The sequence below is a fragment of the Dipteris shenzhenensis genome, chromosome 29, assembly GCF_047967505.1.
Source record: "Dipteris shenzhenensis isolate YYH24624 ecotype China chromosome 29, Dip_SZ_1.0, whole genome shotgun sequence".
In the NCBI taxonomy this organism is placed as follows: Eukaryota; Viridiplantae; Streptophyta; class Polypodiopsida; order Gleicheniales; family Dipteridaceae; genus Dipteris; species Dipteris shenzhenensis.
The window spans coordinates 20,261,190-20,284,637 of NC_141624.1; the positions used below are offsets into that span (position 1 = coordinate 20,261,190).

The window sequence follows — 23,448 nt, forward strand, 5'->3', positions numbered from 1 at the left end:
CTCCTTGTTTGTAGGAGGGTAACATCAGCCACGTCCATTATATGTTCCATTGCTTGCTTTCCCCTCATGTTTGGATCCTGGGACTTGTATACAGCTTGCATTGATCGTTGCGACAAGGATGTCATGGCAAGTGATAGAGCGAGTGAGAAAGTGAATGAAGATCTAATAACCATGCCAAAATTGAGTCAGCAACATGTTATTGAAACATTTAGTTATGACATAAGCATGCCAATTACAAGACCTAAGAATTTATCCAACTATTTTGATTGTGGATAGACTTGCTAGAGCGACTAAATTGTACAAATTGAACAGGGAAACTCTGGCAAATTGTTACATTCAAACTAAAAATACATGTCATAGTAATTTTTAAATCCATGTGTACAATACAAGGACATTACAAATTTTGCAATAAAAATTGTGATCATATGAGTCAAGCTCAAAAAAGATGTAGCTTATGTTCAACATGTCTTCATTTCCTCAATGAGTCGCATTGCCACATCCTCGCTTACATTGAAACTATGCATTTTTGTCAAAATTGCTCCCATAGTAGATCTCTCCTTTGGATCAATCTTGCATAGCGAGTTTCCACAAAATCAACCAAGAGCTTGACTGCAATTCCTCCCTTCACCTACTTGTTACCAAGATCTTCTGCAACATCTATAAGAAAGTTGGCAATTTCCCAAAAGAGCCAACCAATGGCAAAACAGTATGACTCTAGTGCCCATGCACCCTTAGAATTTGTACCTGTAGTTGTACTAGCATATAATTCTAGCACTAACCATGGAAAGACCTTTGGAGGAGCACAAGCTGGGTCTTGCAGATATCTACTTTCAGTCCAGTGAGGCTTCTTCCCCAATTAATAATCCCAACACAGATAGACTTGTCATCCCCCATCAAGTCCAGCATGCAGTTGGTTGCTTGTAGATCGGTGTGCACATATCTTTGTTCGTGAATTGCTCTCAAACCAATGGCAATAGTAGTAGCAACAATGGACAATCCATGGTGATAGAACAACCTTGCTTGCAACCTGTTGAGTGGAGAGTTTTAATCAAAGCAAGGTTCTTCTTTGGGATGTGTGGTCTTAACCCATCTCACATATGTCCTGCAATGCTGTGGGAGACACATCAGCATATCATGCACCATTGAAAAATGGGGTGAAGACCCAAAGCTCTTGGGTGTGTGAGTACCCCAATACTCGACAAACAACTCTGTGGTCGTTAGCTCATTCTTTAGTGCTAAATGAGCATGGGCATCATCTCTATTACACTTCTTACCAGCATACCACGATGTTGGCCTAAGACTTGGGAAACCCACAACCTATATCCCAAATACCTAACCACAGTGACAAAGAGGGGACGAGATGAAGAGGGAGGAGAAAAAGAGGGGAGAGTATAACATATAGAGTAAGGGGCAGATTGGCTCATAGCTACAGCCATAGAATGGAAAGGGAGGAAATGAGTAGGGGAGAGTATTAATAAAGGAGGGATTATTTTACTACCTTGGCTTCAAAGGAGAAGGGAGGCAAGGGGGTAAGGCGATTGGAGGGTAGAATATGGATACAATAAGGGGGAGAGTGGTTTGCAGCCATGATTGTGGCCCATAGAAGGGGAAGGAAGGAGAGGTGGTGGAGAGGGGATTGAAAGATAGAGTATAGAGTAAGTGAGAGATAAGTTTGTGGCTATGTCCATAGAAAGGGAAGAAAGGAAAGGGGGAGATGATATGGAAGTGTATATTATAGATAGAGTGAGGGGAGAGAGAGAGAGAGAGAGAAGTATAGAGTATAGATAGAGTAAGGAGAGAGAGAGAGAGGATGGTAAGTAAGCATGAGGAAGCTTGTAGATTACAAAGAGGTCAACAACAATACATATGCACAAGGGAAAACAAGACCTACTAGCTCCTTTCAAGCCGTCTCAATTCCCTTTTTGCCTCTAGGGTATGCCTCCTTTTCCCCTTTACATCTTCTATGAAAAAGAGAATCAGATCTTTCAAACTAAACATAATCCATCCCTATTTTGCCTATGTTTTCCCAAAGTTGGTTGATCAAAGTAAACTACAATTCACATTTGAGGTGCACAATGCTTGTCAAGTAGCCTACTTGAAAGTAGATCTTTGCAACAACTAGAAAGCCTCTCATAGATTTTGGTGAGTTTTCAAAGTGCACCTTATTAGAGCTATACATAGCTTACTCCTAAATAACCTTTTTTCTCAACTATATATGCCTATGGTCTATCAATACAATTACTTCTATCGAGAGCAATCTTGTGTCTTACTCCTCTCTCCCTCTCCTTCCAACGTGGTATCAGAGCTTGCCTACACTCTAGACTCTTTGTGGAAGGAGACTGACATGATTTTTACCAATCTGATGAGACAAACACTCTGAGAATGTTTTTCTAGATCGTTTTGCCCACTTGATTGTTAGGTTTCAAATTTGTGTGTGACACTTTTTAAAGATGCCTTAAAATTTGATGCTGCAATCGCGATTGACAAAAACTTTCCATGAAGTCTTGTTCAAAGGGTATGCTCTGATTATTTAGAGTGGCTAGATCACTATATTTCAATTTGAGGGAAGAAAGTTATAGTTACTTCTTTTCACTATATTTGCTATCAACAAATTGGTAGAAGCAATCTTTGAATAGGAAGATGTAGAGTCACGACCAAAGATGACTTAATTTTAGGTATGCACCAACCCTCATTGTCTTCTTGAGATGAGTTATTCCTTGAGCTTCAATCTACTATACTCTCATTTTATTCTCTTGTGATGTTTGTGGCTTGTAGTCTATAATTATTTTTGTTGTTTTCAATACATATAGCAAGCTGTCCTCACTACAAGGTATAAGCAGTTTTCAGACACAAATACCAACGTTTTTTACACTAAAAAGTTTTTAATTAAAGGGAAAAAAGGTCAGTAAATACGTCATTATTAGCATCGAAAAATGTATATCGGTATATAATCATCGATATATACCGACACTAGTAAAGGTCGGTATATATCAACACTGATAAAGGGTTAGTATATACCGACCTTTAATAGAACACACAAAAGCATTTGAGGGGCAAAAGAGGGCTTGCTGTGGCCCCATTTTTCCCCACTAATGTTTTTTTTTTTTTTGCATTACAAAAGAATGTTTACAAGCAAACAGTCAAGATAAAACTCTCAATCCTTGTTTTTGTTACAAAATTTCCCTTTCGAAAAGGGTGATACAAAATCGCTCAAATTAGCCAACAAACAAAAGCATATACATGCCGAAGTATATACAACCTTGTTTGTTACGAAATTTCCCTTTCGAAAAGGGTGATACGAAATTGCTCAAACGAGCCGACAAACAAAAGCACAAACATGCCGAAATATATACAAAGTACTACTAATGCTCATCCAACTCATCGGAGTCATCATCATCGTCCTTGCCCTTGTGACCTCTGCTTGATCCCTGTCCCTCGTCGAACATCTAAGCCAAATCCCCTGATAACTGCCTCCTTGTCACATCACCGCTCGCCTTCGCTAATGGGACGTTTGATATTGCACCCTAAGAGTGAAACCTTTTTAATTTGAAATTAGATTGGGACTTAAAGAATAAAACAATTTAAAAAGTGAGATTACAAGTTGAAGAAGACTCGTACCGAGTGAGCGGCCACCACAGCCCAATCGATTGCCACTCCCTGTGCCTCCATCTCAATAAACCACTTCTTTGCTCCTATGTGGAATGTGTGTTTTGTCTCTTTGTTTATGGGACAACGACCAATTGCAAATTATTGCAGACCCAAATTACGAGAGTTAGATAAAGCATCGATAAAGCGCATGCAATATGTAATAAAACAAATAGAACAATAAATTAAATGAGAAGTAGACTTACCACCCATGCCTCGAATGCGGCCCGTCTACCACTGCCGAGGTGCGAAGCACCTACAGTGTCCAGCCATCTCCTCGTAGCCCTCCTCTGATTGTCAAACTTTGTGGGTGTGTCCCTCAGGTCCTTCTTCAAAAGCTTCCAGTCACCTTTATCTGCCAGCTGGGTTTAGGCTTCTTCATCGGTTGGTGATGGCATCTCACAGCTCCAACCTGTGATGCTTCAAGATATCACACATGCGCTCGTACCTGGGGGGGTTAGGGAATTGTCTTCTCAATTCCTCGCTGATTGTCTTCTTCTTTTCGTCATCTTGGTTCCGCCAATCGTGTTATGACGACGCGCTTGAAATGGTGGCTCATCAACCACCTCAGGGCCGGTCAGCACTTGACTGCCCTTTTTATTTTATGTCAGTCAAGTGTTATGTTGCTCTTGAAATGGTGCTCAAATGGTGGCTCATCAACTGCCTCATGGCGCGATCAGCACTTGATTACCCTTTTTATTTTCTATGATCTCTCGATCCATAGTGATCTCATAGTAAAGATTCTCGGGTGGGGGCATGGCAATAGCAAAGCTCGCGCGAGCGGTTAAGGAGCGAGGGGTAGTAGAGGGAGTGGGCTCTAGGATGCCTCTGCCTGTGATAAGTGGAGACTGGTACTAGGTCTCATGACAACGTGGTGACCTATAGGGATGTGAGTGTTTTGACTCATCTACATCCCTCAAGCCACCACAAAAGCCTCGACCCTTACTACTCTTCCTAGACCTACAATGGATATGCCTTGGTGATGACCCCTCAGTTGCAAACGGGCTACATGGGATGGCAGTCGAGTAGGTCCAGCCATTGATGACCCTGATTTACCCCCGAGGGATGTAGGAGAGGGAATAGCTAAGGTCATCTGGGACAACAGAGAGAAGAATCTTGCTACGTCCGCATCACTCATGGATGTGACAAACTCGTCGGGACTCCTGACGAAGCCATGGACTGCTAGAAAAGTAGTTCCCTGAGTGGTAGTCCCAGTGCTAGGCCCAAGAGGAGTCAGCCCAGGGGTAGTCACAGGGGTAGGCCCCTGAGGAGTCGATTGAGTGGAATTTGAGTGCCCAATTGCAAGATTTAAGTACAAGTGTTGAGGCACTCGTGGATCTGGGAGCGAGCCATAACTTTATCTCCCACGAGGTATGGAAGCATTAAAGGTACCCCTAAACCTTAATGTTACTTTAGTTCAGGTTATTAACAATCAAATCTTAAGTACATTGGGGTATGTGGACTTGAAACTAATTGCTATCCATCAAGTTTAGAGACTCGCTTTTATGTTCTTCCCATAGAGATGGCCAACAAATAGATGACCTTGGGGAGGACCTGGTGATATGTCGTAAATTGCCAAATCGACTAGAAAGTGCAAACCGCCACTCTCATGTACAATGGAAAACCTCGGTAATTCCACTCTGTAAAGACCATTCCACTCGTTCTACAATACGACCACCTTCAAGAGGCAAGGAAATTTTAAAGGAAGGTAATTCCAAAGCTCCAGAGGCCTCCGGTGCCCGCTGGTCCAATCCCCAGAAGGAAATCCATCCCAATGCTACTCAAAGTCCTAGCACTCTTTGAAATAAGGGAAACCCTTGTCGCAAACTACTCTCCCACCTCTACTTCCCACACCCATTGCCATGAGCAAGACGCAGAGATTCCACAAACAATGGGTGCACAAGGCCATCTGTCGTGCACAATCCTACGACAAAAGAGGACAACAACCTTGGAAGCCTAAAGCCATGGAAGGGTTTTCGACCCCTTCTCGCCCTCTGCCAACATGGGTGGTTCCATCAAAAAGCAGGGCCTGACGACACCAATTGCCTTGCCAAGCAAGGACAAATTCTAGTACTCCCTGAGCAAAAGATTCACAAGCATTAGGTTGTGACAAAGCTCCTGAAGGCCCAGGGCTACTATCAAGGTGAGCGATACGTTTGGGTCCCAAAGCTTCCAACAACACAGAATGCACAAGCTCACACCACTGGGATTCATAGGGTAGCAACACAGGTACCTATATCACCTCTTGAGGTAGTCCCCACAAGAACCTACTCTCAATCCTAGCACAGCATACCATTCTGTGAGCCCAAGGTGTATCACGAATCCATGTATACTGCAACTCAAGGAGAAAGTTGCCAAGGTCATTGAGGGAGCAACACAAGAACTGACCCTAAAAATAGGGTAGTTACACAAGAACCTTCATCCAAGCACATGAGCACCATCGGAAGTCATTGTGCTCACGATAGCACCTACAGTGTCGTCCGAACCTACTTCTTATGTCAAACCAAAGGCTGTAGTACCACAAGAACCTGCCCTACTTGGGGTACAACCACACAAGAATCCATGTGCCTTGTTCCAAGCGAGGTCAATCAATGTGAATGCCACAATGCCAACACACACTTGATAACTAGGATGATGAACAAAATTAGCACGTGCTCTACCTAGCTGATGACAAGGTATGTGTCGTTCAAAATTCAACTCCACTGCATTCCACATAATCGATCTTTCATTAGGTGTGTGATCATCAAGTTCAGGTCTAGGTGAGTCTGTAGGGTAGTCATATCACCCACATGCACCAGCAGCTCACAAGTCCTTGATAACCACAATGCACACACCCAGGATTGGTGAAAGATTTACTCTATTTTCTAAAGCTCAATAACAACCTCTTGTCAGTTGGGCAAATGAGAGGACACAACTCCAAAGTCACTTTTGATAAAAATGAATGCACAATCAGAGGCAAATCTAGAGGATATTGTCTAGTAGGAAAAGCATTCAAGGAAGAGCATTTATTCAAAATGCTAGCTTTAGTATTAGAATTACATGCCATGTCAGCTCAGCAGCAATCGATGCCACTTTCCATAGTATGGCACAAGAGATATGGACATGTCAATTTCCAAAGCTTGACACAATTGAGAAACCAGAACATGGCAACTGGATTTCCTAGGCTATAGTTTCTTGGAAAAGTTTACGAAGCATGTTGCTTTGGTAAACAAAAGAGAAACAATTTTGGTAGAAGCACCTCTTGAGCAAGAGGTATTCTTGATTTAATGCATACATATGTATGGGGTTATGCCTAAACCAACAGCATCAATGGTTCATTGTACTTCATTGATTACTATAACAAATATTGTTGGGTATACTTTCTAAAAGAGAAATCTAAAGTATTTTCTAGATTTCAAGAATTCAAACCCATGGTGGAGAACTACACAAGAGAAAAATCAAAGTCATGAGATCAAATAGGGGAGGTGAATACATGTCTTCAACATTCAGGACTTTTGCAGAAGTAATGGCATTTGAAGACAATTCACACGTGCAGATACTCCTCATCAAAATTCAATAGCTAAAAGGAAGAACGGTACTTTAGCAAACAGTGCTAAAGCCATGCTTAGTGAGACTCATCTTTAGCAGTAGTATTGGGCAGAATCAATTGCCACTGCAAACTACTTGCTTAGTCAACTTCCAACCAAATTGATTCACAGTATGACACCTTATGAAGCATTCATTGGATACATGTCATGCATTGGGTATCTTTGCATATTTGGTTGCATAGCATATTCCCATATACACGATGATCATCATAGAAAGTTGGATGTGAAGTCACACAAATGCATCATCGTTGGCTACGGTGAAGAAAGCAAAGCATACAAGTTGTATGATCCCATCAACCGAAAGGTCATAATCTTGAAAGATGTAATTTTTGATGAGGAATTGGAATGGAGAACATCTAATACACAAGAGATAACACACTGACTACTCAGTCACCTATAGACTCAGGTTGATGAAGAAGAGCAAGAATTGCCAGAGACAACCCGAGAAGAGCAACAAATCAAATGGTCTACTAGAGAAAGCAAACCACTAGCTAGTTTGACATATGCTTAGAAAGGAAAAGAATTTCATATTGAAACCACAAATTATGCTCTTATGCTACTGTCATGGTTATAGAAGAGCCAGTGAAAAGCTCTTCTTTTGAGTCCCCAGTCGTTCATGTTTGTGTCTTTCTTATATACCTCCTCCTTGAATTCTTGTGACCTTGGCTTCACATCTTGATCTGTATTGGCTTGGTATTGCATCCAAAGTTCACTCTCTTGATCAATTAATGAGTAAAAGACATTCTTGGTCTTAACAGAGTTGAGAGCAGGGATGACCTCTTGTTGGGGAACCGCGGGTTTGGTAGGGATGGCTAGCAAGCTCTTTAGCTCCTTTGACTGACCACTTTGGGTTTGGGTATAGCAGCGAGAGTGGAAGTTGTTTCCTTAGCAAGGTTTTCTTTTTCTTTCTTGACATGACAATTCTTCACAATGTGAGAGGACAACCCATTGAGGAAGCAAGAAGTTGGGAGGTTGTTGTATACAAGGGGATGTTCTCTGTAGACTCCTCCATTCCTGGCAACAATCACTAGGGTGTTTGGCAAATCATCAACCACATCAAACTTGATGCACACTTGTGAGCTCCCACTTGGGTTGATGAATTGTTCCTTTTTTACTCCTATCACTTCCCCTAGACTACTACAAATCCTAGCTACTTGAGGCACAAGAGAGAAGGGGAGATCAGGGAGCTCTACCTAGACTAGGATGGTAGTGGACCTTTTTAAGGTAGAGTGGTTGGTTTTTGATAGCCTAGAGCTGGATGAAGGGCATCATAAGCCATCTCATCTCGTTTGAATAGAAAGAAGTAGATTCCCCTTGTTAGGAATCTGACACTCATAACTACCATCCCTCTTGTACCAATTATTTCTAATGCAATTTTCTAAGAAAGCCACAGGGGGTCGAGGACCATGAAGAAATCCTATGAGTGCATGTGAGGAAAGACAATCGATGAATTCCATGTGGAGATATTCATTGAGGAAAACTGTGACCTTACCTTTATGAGGTTGTGCTTTTTTCATCTGACATTTTGCGCTCTTCTTATCAGTTTGTCGTGACATATCTAGTGAGCTAGCATCAGACTCGGGGGCACTGTAGTTCTTTCCTCCACTTGTTGAGTTTTCATTAGAGCTTGGATCTCCTCAATCATAGGCACGAGGGTCTCGAGGGGGTTCTCTAGATCCTATCTAGGCTCCTCCTCCTTCGGGATGGTCGAGAGGGAGGGGGGTCAGCTTGCCTTTCTCTTTCTCTTTGATTTCAATATTTTTCCCGATAAGCTTGCCCGTAGTTTTTGAGTCTCTCAAGTCATAAGGTCTTCCTTGGGAAGGGGAGATTCCATTTTATTGCCCTCACTAGAGATGTTCTGATGCAAGTTTTCTTCCACCTGATCCTAGGGGGGTCCCAAAAGAAAGCTTCTTCTACACTTGGAGTGTGAGGAGGATGCCGAGAAAATGGGGCGGTAAAAAGTTCTCCTTTGAAGCTTTGAAGTATGCCCTTGTAATAGTGGCCTATGATTTTTGCCTCTTCTATGGGAGGAGGAGATTTTCCAGACGTTCTAGTTTGAGGGTTTCTTCCTCTATCAACTTTGTTATTTTCTATGTCTGTTAGGGACCCACTGTGAGTGGTAGATCTTGTATCTTTAGATCCGTATGTAGCTTATGCCAAATGTCTCATGTCCAGATTCTTGTAATCATGCAAAAGATTGGTGAGAGTAGAAGTCCTGTAGTAGATCTATTAATAGTTGGTACAGTTTGAACTTCTTCTCCATTCTTAGTGTCAACTAAAAGAGAAGTTCCACCTATATCTATCTCCATCTCTATCTTGCTGAAGGCACCATAGTTAGGTTGGGGCGAGGGGGGGGGGAGCAAAGCATGAGTGTCTTAGGTCAAGGGAGTTGCCACCAACTCCATATCTCCATATTCCATCACCACCCATTTAGATAGTTCTCTTTTTCATCTTTTACCTTGAATTTCATTTTGAAGGGTCATCCTTCTAGTTAATATGTTTTGGATCATTTTTGAAGGGAACGACAATAAATGTTCTCTAATGTGGCACTTTTTTTTTGTTTTTAAAGGTTCATTTTTCTCTTTCCCTTTTCAAGAAGGGAAAAATCCCCTTTTCTCTTTCCCTTTTCAAGAAGGGAAAAATCATGAAGCAGTCTCATCAATATGGTAATTGAAATGAAAGTCTCAAAGTCAAATGCCAAGAGTGAGCCATGTGACTAAGCAAACAACCTCATGAGCTTGATGTTTCTTTTATCCTTTGTTATTAGGTGGAGATCTACACCTTGGCTCCTCTTTCTTTGCCTTATTTTTTGGTGGAGATACACAACTTGGATCCCTGAACTTTACCTTCTTATTGGATGGAGGAGCATCAACAATCTCTCCATGCATTGCCTGGACAGATTCCACCTTCTCCTTCATAATAGTTTCATGAGTGATCTACCCACATTTTAGGCAACAAACATTCACACAATCTACATGTCAATGTTTCCTTCATGAATACTGCAAAGCAATAGAGATGCACGAGATGTAAACACATGGGCCATTGGATGTGGAAATAATCTATGATTAGGCCATCACATATCATGCACTTGTCTCCCTATTACATCTCTATAGGATAACTTTTAGATTTTATGTATGCTACTATGAGAATTGTTATCTATGACTCCTCATTGGAAAACTATCAAGTTTGGTTGTTTTTCCCTCAACTTGGAGGTATAGATATTATTCCTTCGATGCTCCACTTTCTATTTGCTTTTGGAAATAGCAAAATCAGAAGCCTCTAGCTATTTTTGAACATTCCAATTTTCTCTAAAACCTCCAACTAGGCAGTCTTCAAGAGGTTCACTATCACCCAATTTAGAACAATGGGCAGCCTACCTTTCACCATTATCAATAGCCTTACCAAGGTCTTGCATAGTTTCATTATGCTCAAGTTTCAATTTGTAGAACATTTGCCTCCAACATGTAGCCATTTTATCTTGTCTGGAGATGCTCTCTACCTGATCTAAATCCTGGGCAGTTTGCTTGGCCTTTTTATGCAGCCCCACTAGCACTGCTCCAATTTTTTTTTCTATCCTTTCATGTCTTTTCTTGATTGCCACCTTTTTCAATCGTTAATGGATTTTGTATACAACAAAATTGTTTAAAAATGCCATCCTTTCCTTCACCATCATCCATGAGATGTTGCTTGGATATCAAATTTGACTATTCTTTATTGACTTTCCTCTGTACCATCCTCATCTCTACATCAATTTTATGTAGGTGACTTGTAAGGCCCGTAAAATGATGGTGTTGAGAGGCCCTCAGAGTTTGTTCAAGATTAAGTGGAATGACTTAATGTCACTGCTTTTGGTCATAGGGCTTGCAACCAATTAAATAGCCACCGGGCTCACATGCCATTATAGCCACCTAGCTTCAATGTAATTATAGCCACTTGGCTTGCATGCAATAACAACCACTTAGCTTGCATGACTAACCCAACACAATCTTGTATTATGTTTGCCATGCTGCCGATAATATTTTAACCCAAAAGTTCCTTGTAGAGAGCCCTTCAAAATCCAAACTATCCTTCAAAAAGGAACCTTGGTATGCCATGTCGACCTCTAGTTTGGTTACCCAGCGGTGGACACTCGCTGTGTAAAGTGCCATGCAACCATCTAAGTGCTATAAAATCGCTCATTGACCACACACTACTCCATTGTTGTCTCCCACCACCCTCGTCTCCTACTCCATGGCCCTACGCCATCATTGTCTCCCACAACCCTTATCTCCTACTCCATCACCTTGGTCCCCCACCCTTGTCTCTTGATCCACCACCCTCTTCTCATGTTCCACCCTCATCTCCACTACCCTCTTCTCTAGCTCCACTCTTATCTTTTTCTCCATACCATGTCTCAACTCTATCTTATTATGTTCTTGATCCTAAATATCACCAAAGTGGTGGCACTTCTCTTCCACGATTAGAGATTGGGTGAAATGTTGCTATACCTTCAATGGATGGGAAATCTACTTGATTCAGTATCCACAACCAGTGCACATCCATCATCCACTGAGGGAGTTTATTTGTATGTTCTGTATGGGCCACATGCCTAGGTTGATCAAGCCACGAAAGTCATCTTATGAGAGTTTTTGTGACGTCAGGCACTTGATTTATTGAGGGTTGTAATTCTAGTTAGAGGGTAGGTCAAAGTTAGCTTTTTTGTCAAGTATAAGAAAGGTTTAGCAGCTCAAGCACTTGTTGAGCTTTCTTGTATCAAATGAACACTTTTTTATAGCAAGTCCTTTCTTATAACAAAAGCACTCTTTTTTGTGATACAAACATGTTTTTTTTGTAATGCAAACATGTCTTTTTTGTAGTACAAACATTTAAACAAAGAAATTATTAAATTTTAGTCTTAAAAATGGCCTCTAGGCAACCTATTAGAGTGTTGAGGTTTTAGTTTCTTTGCTAAATTTAAGAGTGTGTTTATTGAGATTTTAGTATTAAGATTCTATTTCATTGTCGACTGAGAAGGAATGAAAGGTTGACTAATACTTAACCCACTATAATTAGCATTGGGAAATGTTAAGATGCATAGCACTTATTTGAAAAGTCCTATGTTTAAATTATTTTTGAAAAATGTTAAGACACAATCTCGCTTAAGCTATAGGATTGGTCGAGATGTAAAAAAACTTTTGTGTGCAGGTTGACATGGCTAGTTATAGCCATCACAATGGTGGCCACTTTTAGTTTTAAGCATCACGATGAAGCTTTATGATTAACCTTGATTTTAAAAAAATTCATACAAGTTGACGTGTCTAGTATTAGTTGGTTGGTTATAGCCTTTGCAATGGTTTTGACCATTGTAGTGGCTGACATTGGCCACTATGCCTACATTATAATTTTAGCCATCATAGTTGTCAATGCCACATGGTTGTAGTGGATGCAAGGGTTGATGTGGCTGCCATGGTAGTGGTCCAACAAGCATGATGGTTGGCATGGTCATATGTCCTCCACAAATAATCTAGTCCATGGATTAAAACATGTGCCACCTATAGGCAATGTGGTATGCCATGCCATCACCACACAATAAATCTAATGACACTAGCAGCATTGGTGCAATAAAGATGGAAGTTGGTAAATATTTTATTGTGGACAGAATTGTGCCCCTCCATCTGACACTGAGAAAAAAACCTATCCAACATGTGCACTAGTCTACATCATCATGACCCAGTTCCTAGTTTTGTATTCCCGCTCAACCTGTGCATTGTGGTGTACCCCAAAAGTGGCTCCATGATTGGATACACCTGATTACAATTGATCCAAATATGTCCACATTCTAGTGTTGGCTAACTCAACTATGACCATGGTTCAATTCTTGATTTGAAACACAACTATATTTCTTGCTCCACCTCTGTCTCATGGGCAAGGCTTCTTCTTTGTTCCTAGTCTAAAGGATGTTAATTCTTGGTCTAAGGCATGTCCTACCTCTGTACAAGAATCTTGTCTTCTCATTAAGGATCTATACTCATGGTGGCTCAATCCATGGGCTTACTTGTTGGAGTCCTCAAAAGCTAGACTCTCCATGATGATTACTCAAAATCCTCCTACTAGAGCCTCAAAGTTGCTTTATCAACAACAGCATAGATATAAACTCATAATTAGCTTACTTCTAGTGTCAGCATAATAGTCAAATCCATCTCTCCATGCATGTGGCTAGTTCTTCTTCTACCTTGAGCTCTCTGTTTCTAGGTGGCTCTCTACTGCCTTCTCTTGGTTCTAATGTTTATTCATCACTGGCTTAGAATTCATTGCAGCTTCTAGTCATCCAAGTTTTGCCAACCTCTTCTAGGTTGGCATAGGTGTTCTTCTCTCTGGCTACGTATCTTTGTCTTCTCAGTGAGTGTGTTTTAAACATCAACTAGTACCCAAATGATACAAAGGGATTCCAAGGGCCAACAATCCTTAGCCCACACACTAGTCGTCAAAAAAAGGTTTGCAACATTCTAAAATTATCAAAATGGCACTCAAAGATATCATTTGAAATAATATGCCACTCCAAGCAATTGCCATAGCTCCACTCGAGTCAGCATATACTACTATTTTGAAATATAGACACTTGGTTCTATAGAACACTATGCTCACACCACTCAATTTAGTGCTCGGTTGAATAGGAAGATGCCCTATTTTACAATCCTAGGGTTGCTCTAGGAGGCCTTCCTACATTGCTTGGGATGTATCAATAGAGACACTAATAAGGGGTCTATGCTGTAGGGCGATATTGTATGGAGACGGGTAGTTGAGCAATCAAACTATAAACACAAGTATTGCTCAAAGAATGAAAAACAACAATACGGCAATGCAAACACAATCGTATTACTTAATGAGACCTGCTTAAATTACAAACGGCTGTAAGTGTAAATCAAGAAATATGATATTCCTCACTCTTGCCGCTCACCTTGGCTTGAGGCATAAGACTCTATGAGAGAGAGCCACTCAACTCAATCCTTCTAGCCTATGCAAAGCAAAACAATACTAGAACTAGCCTAGGAAAGAGCCCGTTGCAACCTGCCGGTAGCTCCTATTACTAACATCTTAGATTCAGACTCGGGCATGGGCTAAAAATGCTATTGAACGTAGCAGATGAGGAAGGCCATGAGATGGGAGGCAATTGATTTACATCAAATGCATGAGGCTAGGACTTGTTGTATGCTTATTGGAGGGAGGAAGCTATATCAAAGATAAATAATTCCATGTGTATCACTGTTCATGGAATGGATCAAAATACAATCGCTTTACCAAGGTGCAAGCACACCTCACCTCCATTGGAGAGTAAACATGGACTAAAAAGTCATGTGTGTGGAGCATTATACATGAATATTGTCTCTTTTGTGATGTATGGATTGATATTTTGCATGAACATCATAGCAACCAAGTGGCAACGTCCATCATACAAAAAGTCAAAAATGCTCGTGGATGTTTACCTCACATCTTGCAATTACAAGCTAATAGTTTTTTGAGAGAAAACAAAAATAGATACATATTTGGTTTGTGCTCTATGTTCATTGCTTTGAAATATTTAAAGAAGTGGAAATGGATTTTCTTCTCCTCGCCCACACATATTATGGAGATTTGAATTCAGAGGATGTTTTGACTGTGAGGACATGGACCATGGTGCTTGAATTGGGAAAAAAAGTGGTGGATCTACAAAGAAAGAATGAAAAGTGGCTATATTGGAGAGGATGGTTGATTGGATGATATTCATAAAGCCACATTTGAAACAAGAGATGATGCACTATATGTCACACAAATCCAAATTACTATAGGTTTAGTATGCATGACAACATTCCAATGATGCAATGGAAGCACTACTCATTAGATGGGAATGATTTATGGAGCTAGCTAATCTTTTATTAGAAAAAATAACAGCAATGCGATGGAAGAAACTAGATTCATCCCCACAAAAACAAACCACTTTCCATAGATTGAAATAACGGCTTGCAAGCATCCATTTGAGTTATAAGTATGATGAAAAAATACCCAAAGTAGTCATTGTCAATGAATGAAAATACAAAGATAATCAAGTGAAATGAATCTCTTGTTGAATATCTAAAAGAACAACAAAATTTATTGAGCATAGAATACTCAGATTTTATTTTTGCCACAACGATGTCAGTCGAGGATATAAATTCATTGGAGATAATATTACTAAAGATATGGAGGAAGTTGATACTTCCTTTTACCACATAGATTTTGTGGTACCAAGGGTGATAATCCCTTACCAAACCATTTGACAAAATCAAAGAGGATATTTTTGTTGCCATTTGGGCAACCTATTCAAAATCAAAGTTGGATGACCAAGGTGGCATGGCAAAGGTTGTTTAAAAAGAATGGGATGAAATGGGAACCTATGGAACATTAATAGCATTATGGTATGAACCAAAACTTTTGAATAGTCTCATAAAAAAATGTAAAATGAGACCACCTTGTGAGGCTTGTTTGCAAAAAACATGTAAAAGGAATCCAAACAAGGAGAACTTGATTTAAGTGGAAGTGCATAGCATTATTCATTGTTAGAAATTGAGAGCTCAAATTCAAAAAAAGAAGCATTGATATGATGTGAAAAAACATATCATAATCAAATAGCATCCACATGCATATTAATTATCATTTAAATAAACTTGAGCCATGTGAAAGTGCAATACCAGAGTCAATGACTATGAAAGAGGTTTCAAAGCATAAGATAATATATCCTATGGATCATTTTCAACAAATAGTGTATCTTTACACCAACTCTATGTTGATATCAAAACAAATTTGAATATCAAATTTATGTCATTCAATATCCTTATCATGCATTGAATAATTTATTAAGAAAATAAGTAGTAATTAATTTTAAAAAATCGATTGATATAGTAATTGACCACTTTGGGAGAGGAAAGAGGGAGAAAGAGAAAGGGAGAGGGAATATGGGAGGGAGGAGAGAATGCGATGTGTGGACAAAGGGAATGAAGGAGGAAGGAGAGATATAAGGTGGGGGGAAATTTAGGCTTAGCACCCAAAATCTTAATGCACTCCCCCCTCCTCAACGTATGGCGCACATAACATGTCCTCCCTCCCCAACATATGGTGCATGCCACATGTTTGTGGAACAACCTTCCCCTTTTTTCCATCATAACTTTCAGTAGGACAATCACAATGTAGTCATGTTTGTTGTCAAAACGATTGAAAAGGGACTAATAAGCTCATTTCTATTGTCACATGTGCAAAATTTTCTTCCCCCTAACGTTCTCTTTCCCACCCACACCTCTTTTTTTGTTTCTATAGGCCATAATTGTGTGGATAGTGGAGGTGACCTATGTACTGTTCCAGCAACATCTATTTTCAAGTGTACTAGTTGAATATAAAGTAGAGTTGAGCAATTTGGAAAAAAGGTCCAAAAATAAGAAAAAAAGTCTAAATTTTTTTAATACAATGTTTTTTACTTATATTGTTTTTTATACTTTCAGTGCCAAATAATGAAAAGGGATTGCATGGACATGTGCTTATAACAATGGGATGAGTGCAATATCCAAGAGAATACAAGATTTTAGGGAAGATGGTTTATGGTGTTTATATAAGTAGAAATTCACATCTGTATTATGGTTTTAGTTATAAGCCTTTCATAAAATTTATTTGCATTAGGTAAGATATGCATCTTTCATAAAAGAGAGTACTTACCTTGGGCTTTCTGTGTTGAGCTAGAACGAGAATGTGATACAATGTTGAGATGCTCGAAATGAGATGGGAGCAATTGATAGTGGGGATGATGAAAGCGAGAAGAAAGATGAAGAAAAGGATGAGGGTTCCCGAGAGGGGAATGGTTCCATTAGTGAGTAGGTATAAAGGTCCCTCGTCCTCATGTGAGCCTTTTTTTAGGGGGATGAATACATGTAGGCATGACGTGGATTTTCTTTGTTCTCTCCCATCTAACTCTTACACATAAACCTTTTTATATAATGTCTTTGGCTACTTCAAATGCCCTTCTGGGCCCTTGTATACATCTATATTTATGTATAAAAACAAAAGGATGGATTAGGGATTGATCATGCCCTAATCCACCCTTTTTTTTAAAACTTAGAAGCTAAAGCATCAATATATGCATCAAAACTTTATGTAATACATCATCAACTCCATAAATCCATCAAAACTACACGTAGTGATGCTAATTTCAAGCTTTAAATATTGGTTTTTTATGCTAATGAAAAATGCAAAACCTTTCAATTTATGTTAAAAATAGAGTAGATTGTAGTAATGATTATCGAAAGTAGAAGGACTTAGCAAGAAAGGGAGAGAGAGAGAGAGAGAGAGAGAGAGAGAGAGAGAGAGAGAGAAGGAATCATGAGGGAGCTTGTACATTAGATAAGAGAGGTCAACATCAATACATAGTCACCCAAGGGACAAAAGACCCACAATCTCCTTTTATACCCTCTCAACTCCCCTTTTTCCCCCTAGGTTAGGCCTCTTTTTCCCCTTTACATCTTCCGAGAGAAGATTATTACATCTTCTCAATGAAAACATCCAAATAAGCTATGCTTATTTTGCCTTTCTTTTCCCAAAGTTGGCTAATCAAAGCAAACCATGATTCACATTTGTGTTGTAATGCTTGTAAGATAGCCTACTTGTAAATAGTAAACCTTTCCTTTTGTAGCCCAGAAAGCCTCTCATAAAATTTGGTGAGTTTTTAAAGGAGAGCTTGATGTTTGAAAAGATACGTTTTTCCTATCTATCCTTGGACACAGTTGAGATAAAACAAGAGCTCAAATTGTGACATATATCGGGGGATGCATTGTTCATAACAAGTTTGTGTACATGAGTGTGCCATAAAAGCAACAAGATAGAAGACAATTTGCAAGATAAGATTACTAGGTATGCTCTTATGTTTTTCCCAATTGCACCTTAGATTTAATCTTTCGTTTTTCATGCACCTTAGTCAGCAGCACTCAACATCTATCTATTGTACATTAAAGGGAGACGAGTGTTGTTGCATCATTTTGGAGAATGTAAATGTCATATTGACAAACAATAACCTCATGACAACAAAAGGCAATTTTGCAGAAGATGTCATTATAGGAAAATCTAGGTCAATGAGTGAAAAGGACTAGGTCTCTATCAATAAACATTGATCTATTTTTGGAAAAAAGGAAAGACACCATGGTTGAACTTCATCTTGAACTAGTCTGCTTTATTGATATTGCCTCCCTTTTGCCTAGATTGATCATGCCATAGTTGTCATCATTGATTCTCAAAGCTTAGATAATATGAAAGGCTTGCCCCAATTCACCCTACCTTGGATTGAGCTTGGACAACTAGAGGCGCAATAAGATTCCCATTATACCAAAGATAAGATAAAATGATCAGTGCCATCATTTAATGGCCTAACTCAAGCAAAAGGTGGCACATGTGGTAAACATTTAAACAAAACTTTAAAGAGGTATCATGGAATTCAAATGCTAGTATTAGAAAGCAAGTAAGATCATATGATAGTTATCATTTGGTTACACTTCTACAAATATATTATGATCAACCTATAATGAGAGGGCTTATATGTCATGGAGGGAAAACTTATTATGATCAACCTATAACTAGGGGGATTATGTCATAGAGGATAAAAGAGGGAAAATAGGTAAATTTTGCTTGTGTTGTGCAAAAATGTAAAAAGAGGAATAACTAGAATGCTTGGCCAGCTCCTAAGTATATTGTAAGTAGCTAATAATAGGCCAGTTGATCTAACAGCTTAGAATGTGCCACATGGCTTAGTAGGACTTTAGAGTTTCATAAAACTCTCTAATGCTGGCCAAGTAAAGAGGAAATAAGGGGTTCCTAGGAAATGAGAAATAGCACTCCACGTTTGAGAAAGAAAGAAAGGAAATTTAATTTATTAAAAGTCTTGGAAAGACGGAAGGGTCTATGGACCTGACTTTCACTCAACCTTCACCCCATCCTATCCAGGGGCAGACAGCCATGGACGAGTTACCACAGGGGCTGGCTGGGGAAGGCCAGAGTAAATGAGTTGAAAGGGTGGAACATCTAAGCATCAACAACCATGAAGAATACAAATTAGCCATAATCATAAAAACACCAATACGGAAAGAGAAATCTCTGAGCTGATGGATAGATTTCAGCTGGCTGTGATGATCATCTGGAAGCTGGGGGAGGGCTATTCCCCCCCACCCATAGACCATGTCTGTTTGGCGTCTCTTTTCCCTGGCATCTTATAATCGAACTATGCAATGTCCTTCCCTAATCATTGCTAAGATGCCACACAGAAAAACTACACAGAGCACAATGACAACGATGACATCCGTCCAGTTGCAAGCAGGCGCTAGGAAATTTTTGTCAACTTTCGGCTTTCCCCTTATGCTCTTCTCTGGAAACTTGATGCGTAGGTTCTGTAGCCCCATTTTTTGCACATACACTACCTCGTCCCACAGAATATATTCGTCGCTCTTGAACTCCATACCATTCAAGATGCCTTTGAGTTCATTATCCAGTTGTCCCTGCTCATACAAAGCATACCCTGGCGTGATCCTCTCCCTTGCCCTCATGCTGTCATTGCACACCATTTCCCTCATCTTCTCGTTGAACAAAACAATAGTCCCTTTTTCAGCCTCACCTGAGCCATTGTTCAAGACAAATTTAGAACTAAATGCAATGGGATGGATATCAAGATAACATCAATCCGTAGTTACGTATATTCTGTTGAAAACCCACCAAATTTGATGCTATTATGTTTGTCACGGACCCTTATGTTAATGCCCATTGCTCCCCCGTCCCTCCTTCTCTACCCTTATGCTGAAAGCTAGCTCGAAAAAGCATAAAGGCAAAAAATTTCTAAGTGTAGAGAAACACGCTGATGAATACTACTGACCTGAGCTGAGGAAACTCCTGAGCAAGGGAAGCAATGCTCTCACATAGACTAAGGACTGACCATTCTGAGGCTCCACTGCATCCACAAGGACCTCCACCAATTTTTTGCCCCTTCGATTCTCCACCTTCAACAACGTCTCCGGGTATTTTTGTCCCAGCATATGAATGCTGTTTGCTGCTGCCCAGCCTGTCTGACCCGTGTTGATCCTGTCAGCCAGCTTTGACAGCAGAAGGGAAGCTCCATACTTCATCTTCTTCACTTCTGGATACTTGGTCCAAAAGCCCACAATGTTCCCTGCCGCCTGCTGCAAGTAAACGTCTCCCGAATCCAATGCGTTGCAAGCTACCTCCACTCCTGTCGGATCCAGTAGCAAATATCTTATCAGATTTGCATACTTAGCTGCTATCACCAGAGGAGGCACTCTACTCGAATACTCCCGCGCTTGGATTTCCATTGCAAATGACAGCAAATCCACTTCCTTGGCCTTCAGTAGGCCGTCGCTCACACCTCTCCACACCACTTCATCATAATATCTCTGCAGGCTTTCTTCCTTTGGTTCCGATAACCACCGCAAACATATGCTTACAGGCAACGTATATACCACAGCCATTGTAGCAATACATGCATTCATTAAAACCAAAATGTAAAATATCTTGAGAGACTCGCTCACAACGTTCGCAAAGGTTGGAGCTGTAGAACCCGAACTATTGTAATTTAAAGACGGCAATGCTATCGCCGGGAGTACGAGGCTTACAGAAAGAAACGTCAGCTGACCTGCTGTTGCAGCGATTCTCAAGAAGGTGATTGTGTATGCCCGTATGCCATCGTGGACCTGACGTTTGAAGGGGTCTGGATCGAAGGTGAAAAGCCTTCTCGTCACCACATTGGTGAAGAAAACAGCTGTTGCGAAGCGAACTGCTTCCAACAGCAGCAAGGCGCTCACGAAGTAGAAATCCCTCTTAGTGAGCGACTGGACGAGCCCCCCAAGAAGAACCATCGAGGCCCAAGTCAGAGCACAGACGCCCAAGAACCGTTCCAGCTTGCGCAGTCCGGCTGCTAAGATTGCAAGACAGCTGACGAAAAAGAGTTTCCTTTCAATCAGATCCATGACCTTGTACTTATCGGCCTGCTGAGGTCTCCCGCCTGCGTTGCCACTTTGATCGCTGCCAGTGTTGCTCATGTTGGAGTTTCCTGTTGAAATCTCGAATGGATGGACGCCGATATTTTGATCACTGTTACGGTTGCTCACCGCTGAAGGCCTGATCAATGATGCGGTACCATTCCTCTGACTATTTCTCATCTTGGAATATCCGAGCGTAGCGGACTCAAATTCGAACTCTTAGTTTCTCCAGAAGATGAGAACTCTGATACAAGCTCTAAGCTCCTCCAGGCACTAATCTATGATACCAACGATCTCAATTTCTCGAGCTGGACTAAACGATGACAATAGAGCTTGGGAGCAGATCGCTACTCTGGACAGCTCTCCACTACTCCAGGGACTGCAATCGCAAAGATGGCTGTCCCGCAATGACAGGTGAACAAGGAGGGGGAAGTGAAGCATGGGAGGAATTTCTTAGCTACAAAGAGGAAAGACAGCGCGTGAGGACGAAGAAAACGCAGAAAAACAGCGCGTGAGGACGAAGAAGACGCGGAATCTAAGTCAGCTGCAAAGGTCGATGGTCGTATCTCATCTTCGATGGTTTGGTAATGGAATGCAAGCTTATTATGTACGTCGTACGCATCATCGGGACTCGAGAGCGAGGCAGCTGTTGTTTGTTCAATCACAAAGCACACGTAAAGACGAATCATCAACCTTTTTTTATTCAAGGATGAGATCTCCACCGTCAGATCTTAACACTTTCATCCACGTATAAGAGTGAGATGGGAGAAAACAAAGAAAATCCACGTCATACCTACATGTACCTTTTTTATAAAAGTCTCTCCATTAAGAACGTTTACGCACTGGGCTCCTTAGGCCCTACACACTCACCAATTTGAACAAATAAAATCCATGGCCCGCATGGAGGGCTTTACACATCGCCCACCCCACTCTTCTCCTTGCATCTTCGAGGCCTTTCCAGCCTGACGGTAAGCTAGCAAATATGCTAAGCTTCACCTTCTACCAATAATCAGCAACGATTCCTATGAATTCGTTTAAGCCATGCTTACCTGCTTCTATAGGATGTCAGGACATTTTGGCAAGATGGAGCTGGTTGTGGAAGCTATGAATGGCCATATCTCTCGCAGCCCCATAATAAGGTGGAGAGGCCCAAAAGTTGTCTCTAGTAGCTTAGCATTGGCACTTATAATCTTAGAGATTCATAGGGAACCATTTCCAGCAATGGCATATCCTAGCATTCTTTGGCAAATACTATGATTTGGCCTCACATGGGAACGAGCTGTTACTTGGCTACCACTAGGATTTACACACCGCCCACCACACTCTTCTCCTTGCATCTTACTCAACTGCCATGTCAATCCCAAAATCTGCCCATGGATGGGCACCCATTATTCTAGCCAATGGCTTACTTTCCTACTAAATTAATCCAATAAATGGGCTATCAAATTCTGAATGCAAGTTCGACAAGTGTGTCTCTAAAGCCTTTTCCCATGACAATCCCACCCATCTAATTTTTAAAGTGCCCCAACAATGGGCACTCTTTGGGCAGCTTCTAGCAGTCTGTAAAGACCCTAGTAAGAGGGGAGGAGGACTCAACTCACTAGTTCTGAGCAATAGCATAGTGATGATGTGGCAATGAGATGATTGCAACTAGGTAGCTCTCAAACACGATGTGCTAATGAGATAATTGCAACTAGGTGGTTCCTGAACACGACGTGTTGATGATGTGGTAGCTTGGTGATGACATTGTGGCATTGGAGTGACAATTTTGGGCATGGGTGAATGAACTGGGATCACACTTTCCGTCCAAGAAAGTGCTCCCTGACCCATTCTCCTATACCTTGAGAGAGGACAAAATTCATTTTTCACCAAAAACTTAAATCCTAAAAATCCACAAACTTTATTTGGAGCTTTTAAAACAAATTTGCTACTTTTTTTCGAACTTTTTAAAGGCTTTATGACATCTAAAAGGAGTTATTACATTAAAATAGAAACTTTTAAATTGGCCTCACTTTTTGTTTTTTTAAAAGGTGGCAAACTAATGTCCCCCTAGCAACCTTTTATTCAAGCATGCAGTTAATTTGGTTATCTCACTCCTAGGAAGCTATTTGATTAACCTAAGCTTAATGTGCCCCACCTCTTTGATGAAATATGAAACTAAGCTATCAATGTGAATTAAATGTCCCCAGGTGAAATATCTCGCGAAA

General features: G+C 40.6%; 1 protein-coding gene across 2 annotated transcripts; it reads right to left on the reverse strand.

Annotated features, from left to right (window-relative positions):
- Positions 1–19,462: 19,462 nt before the first annotated feature.
- On the reverse strand, positions 19,463–21,772 carry LOC147882556 (uncharacterized). 2 transcript variants are annotated; one of them, XM_087401047.1, is made up of 3 exons: positions 20,896–21,770; positions 20,122–20,475; positions 19,463–19,866 (listed from the first exon to the last, which is right to left on the reverse strand). In XM_087401047.1, exons 1-3 carry the CDS (start codon positions 21,419–21,421, stop codon positions 19,466–19,468), a joined length of 1,281 nt encoding a protein of 426 aa, XP_087257173.1. In that variant the 5' UTR covers positions 21,422–21,770; the 3' UTR covers positions 19,463–19,465. The 2 variants fall into 2 exon arrangements, with proteins under 2 accessions (XP_087257173.1, XP_087257172.1); XM_087401046.1 differs by having other exon boundaries at positions 20,122–21,772.
- Positions 21,773–23,448: the final 1,676 nt, after the last annotated feature.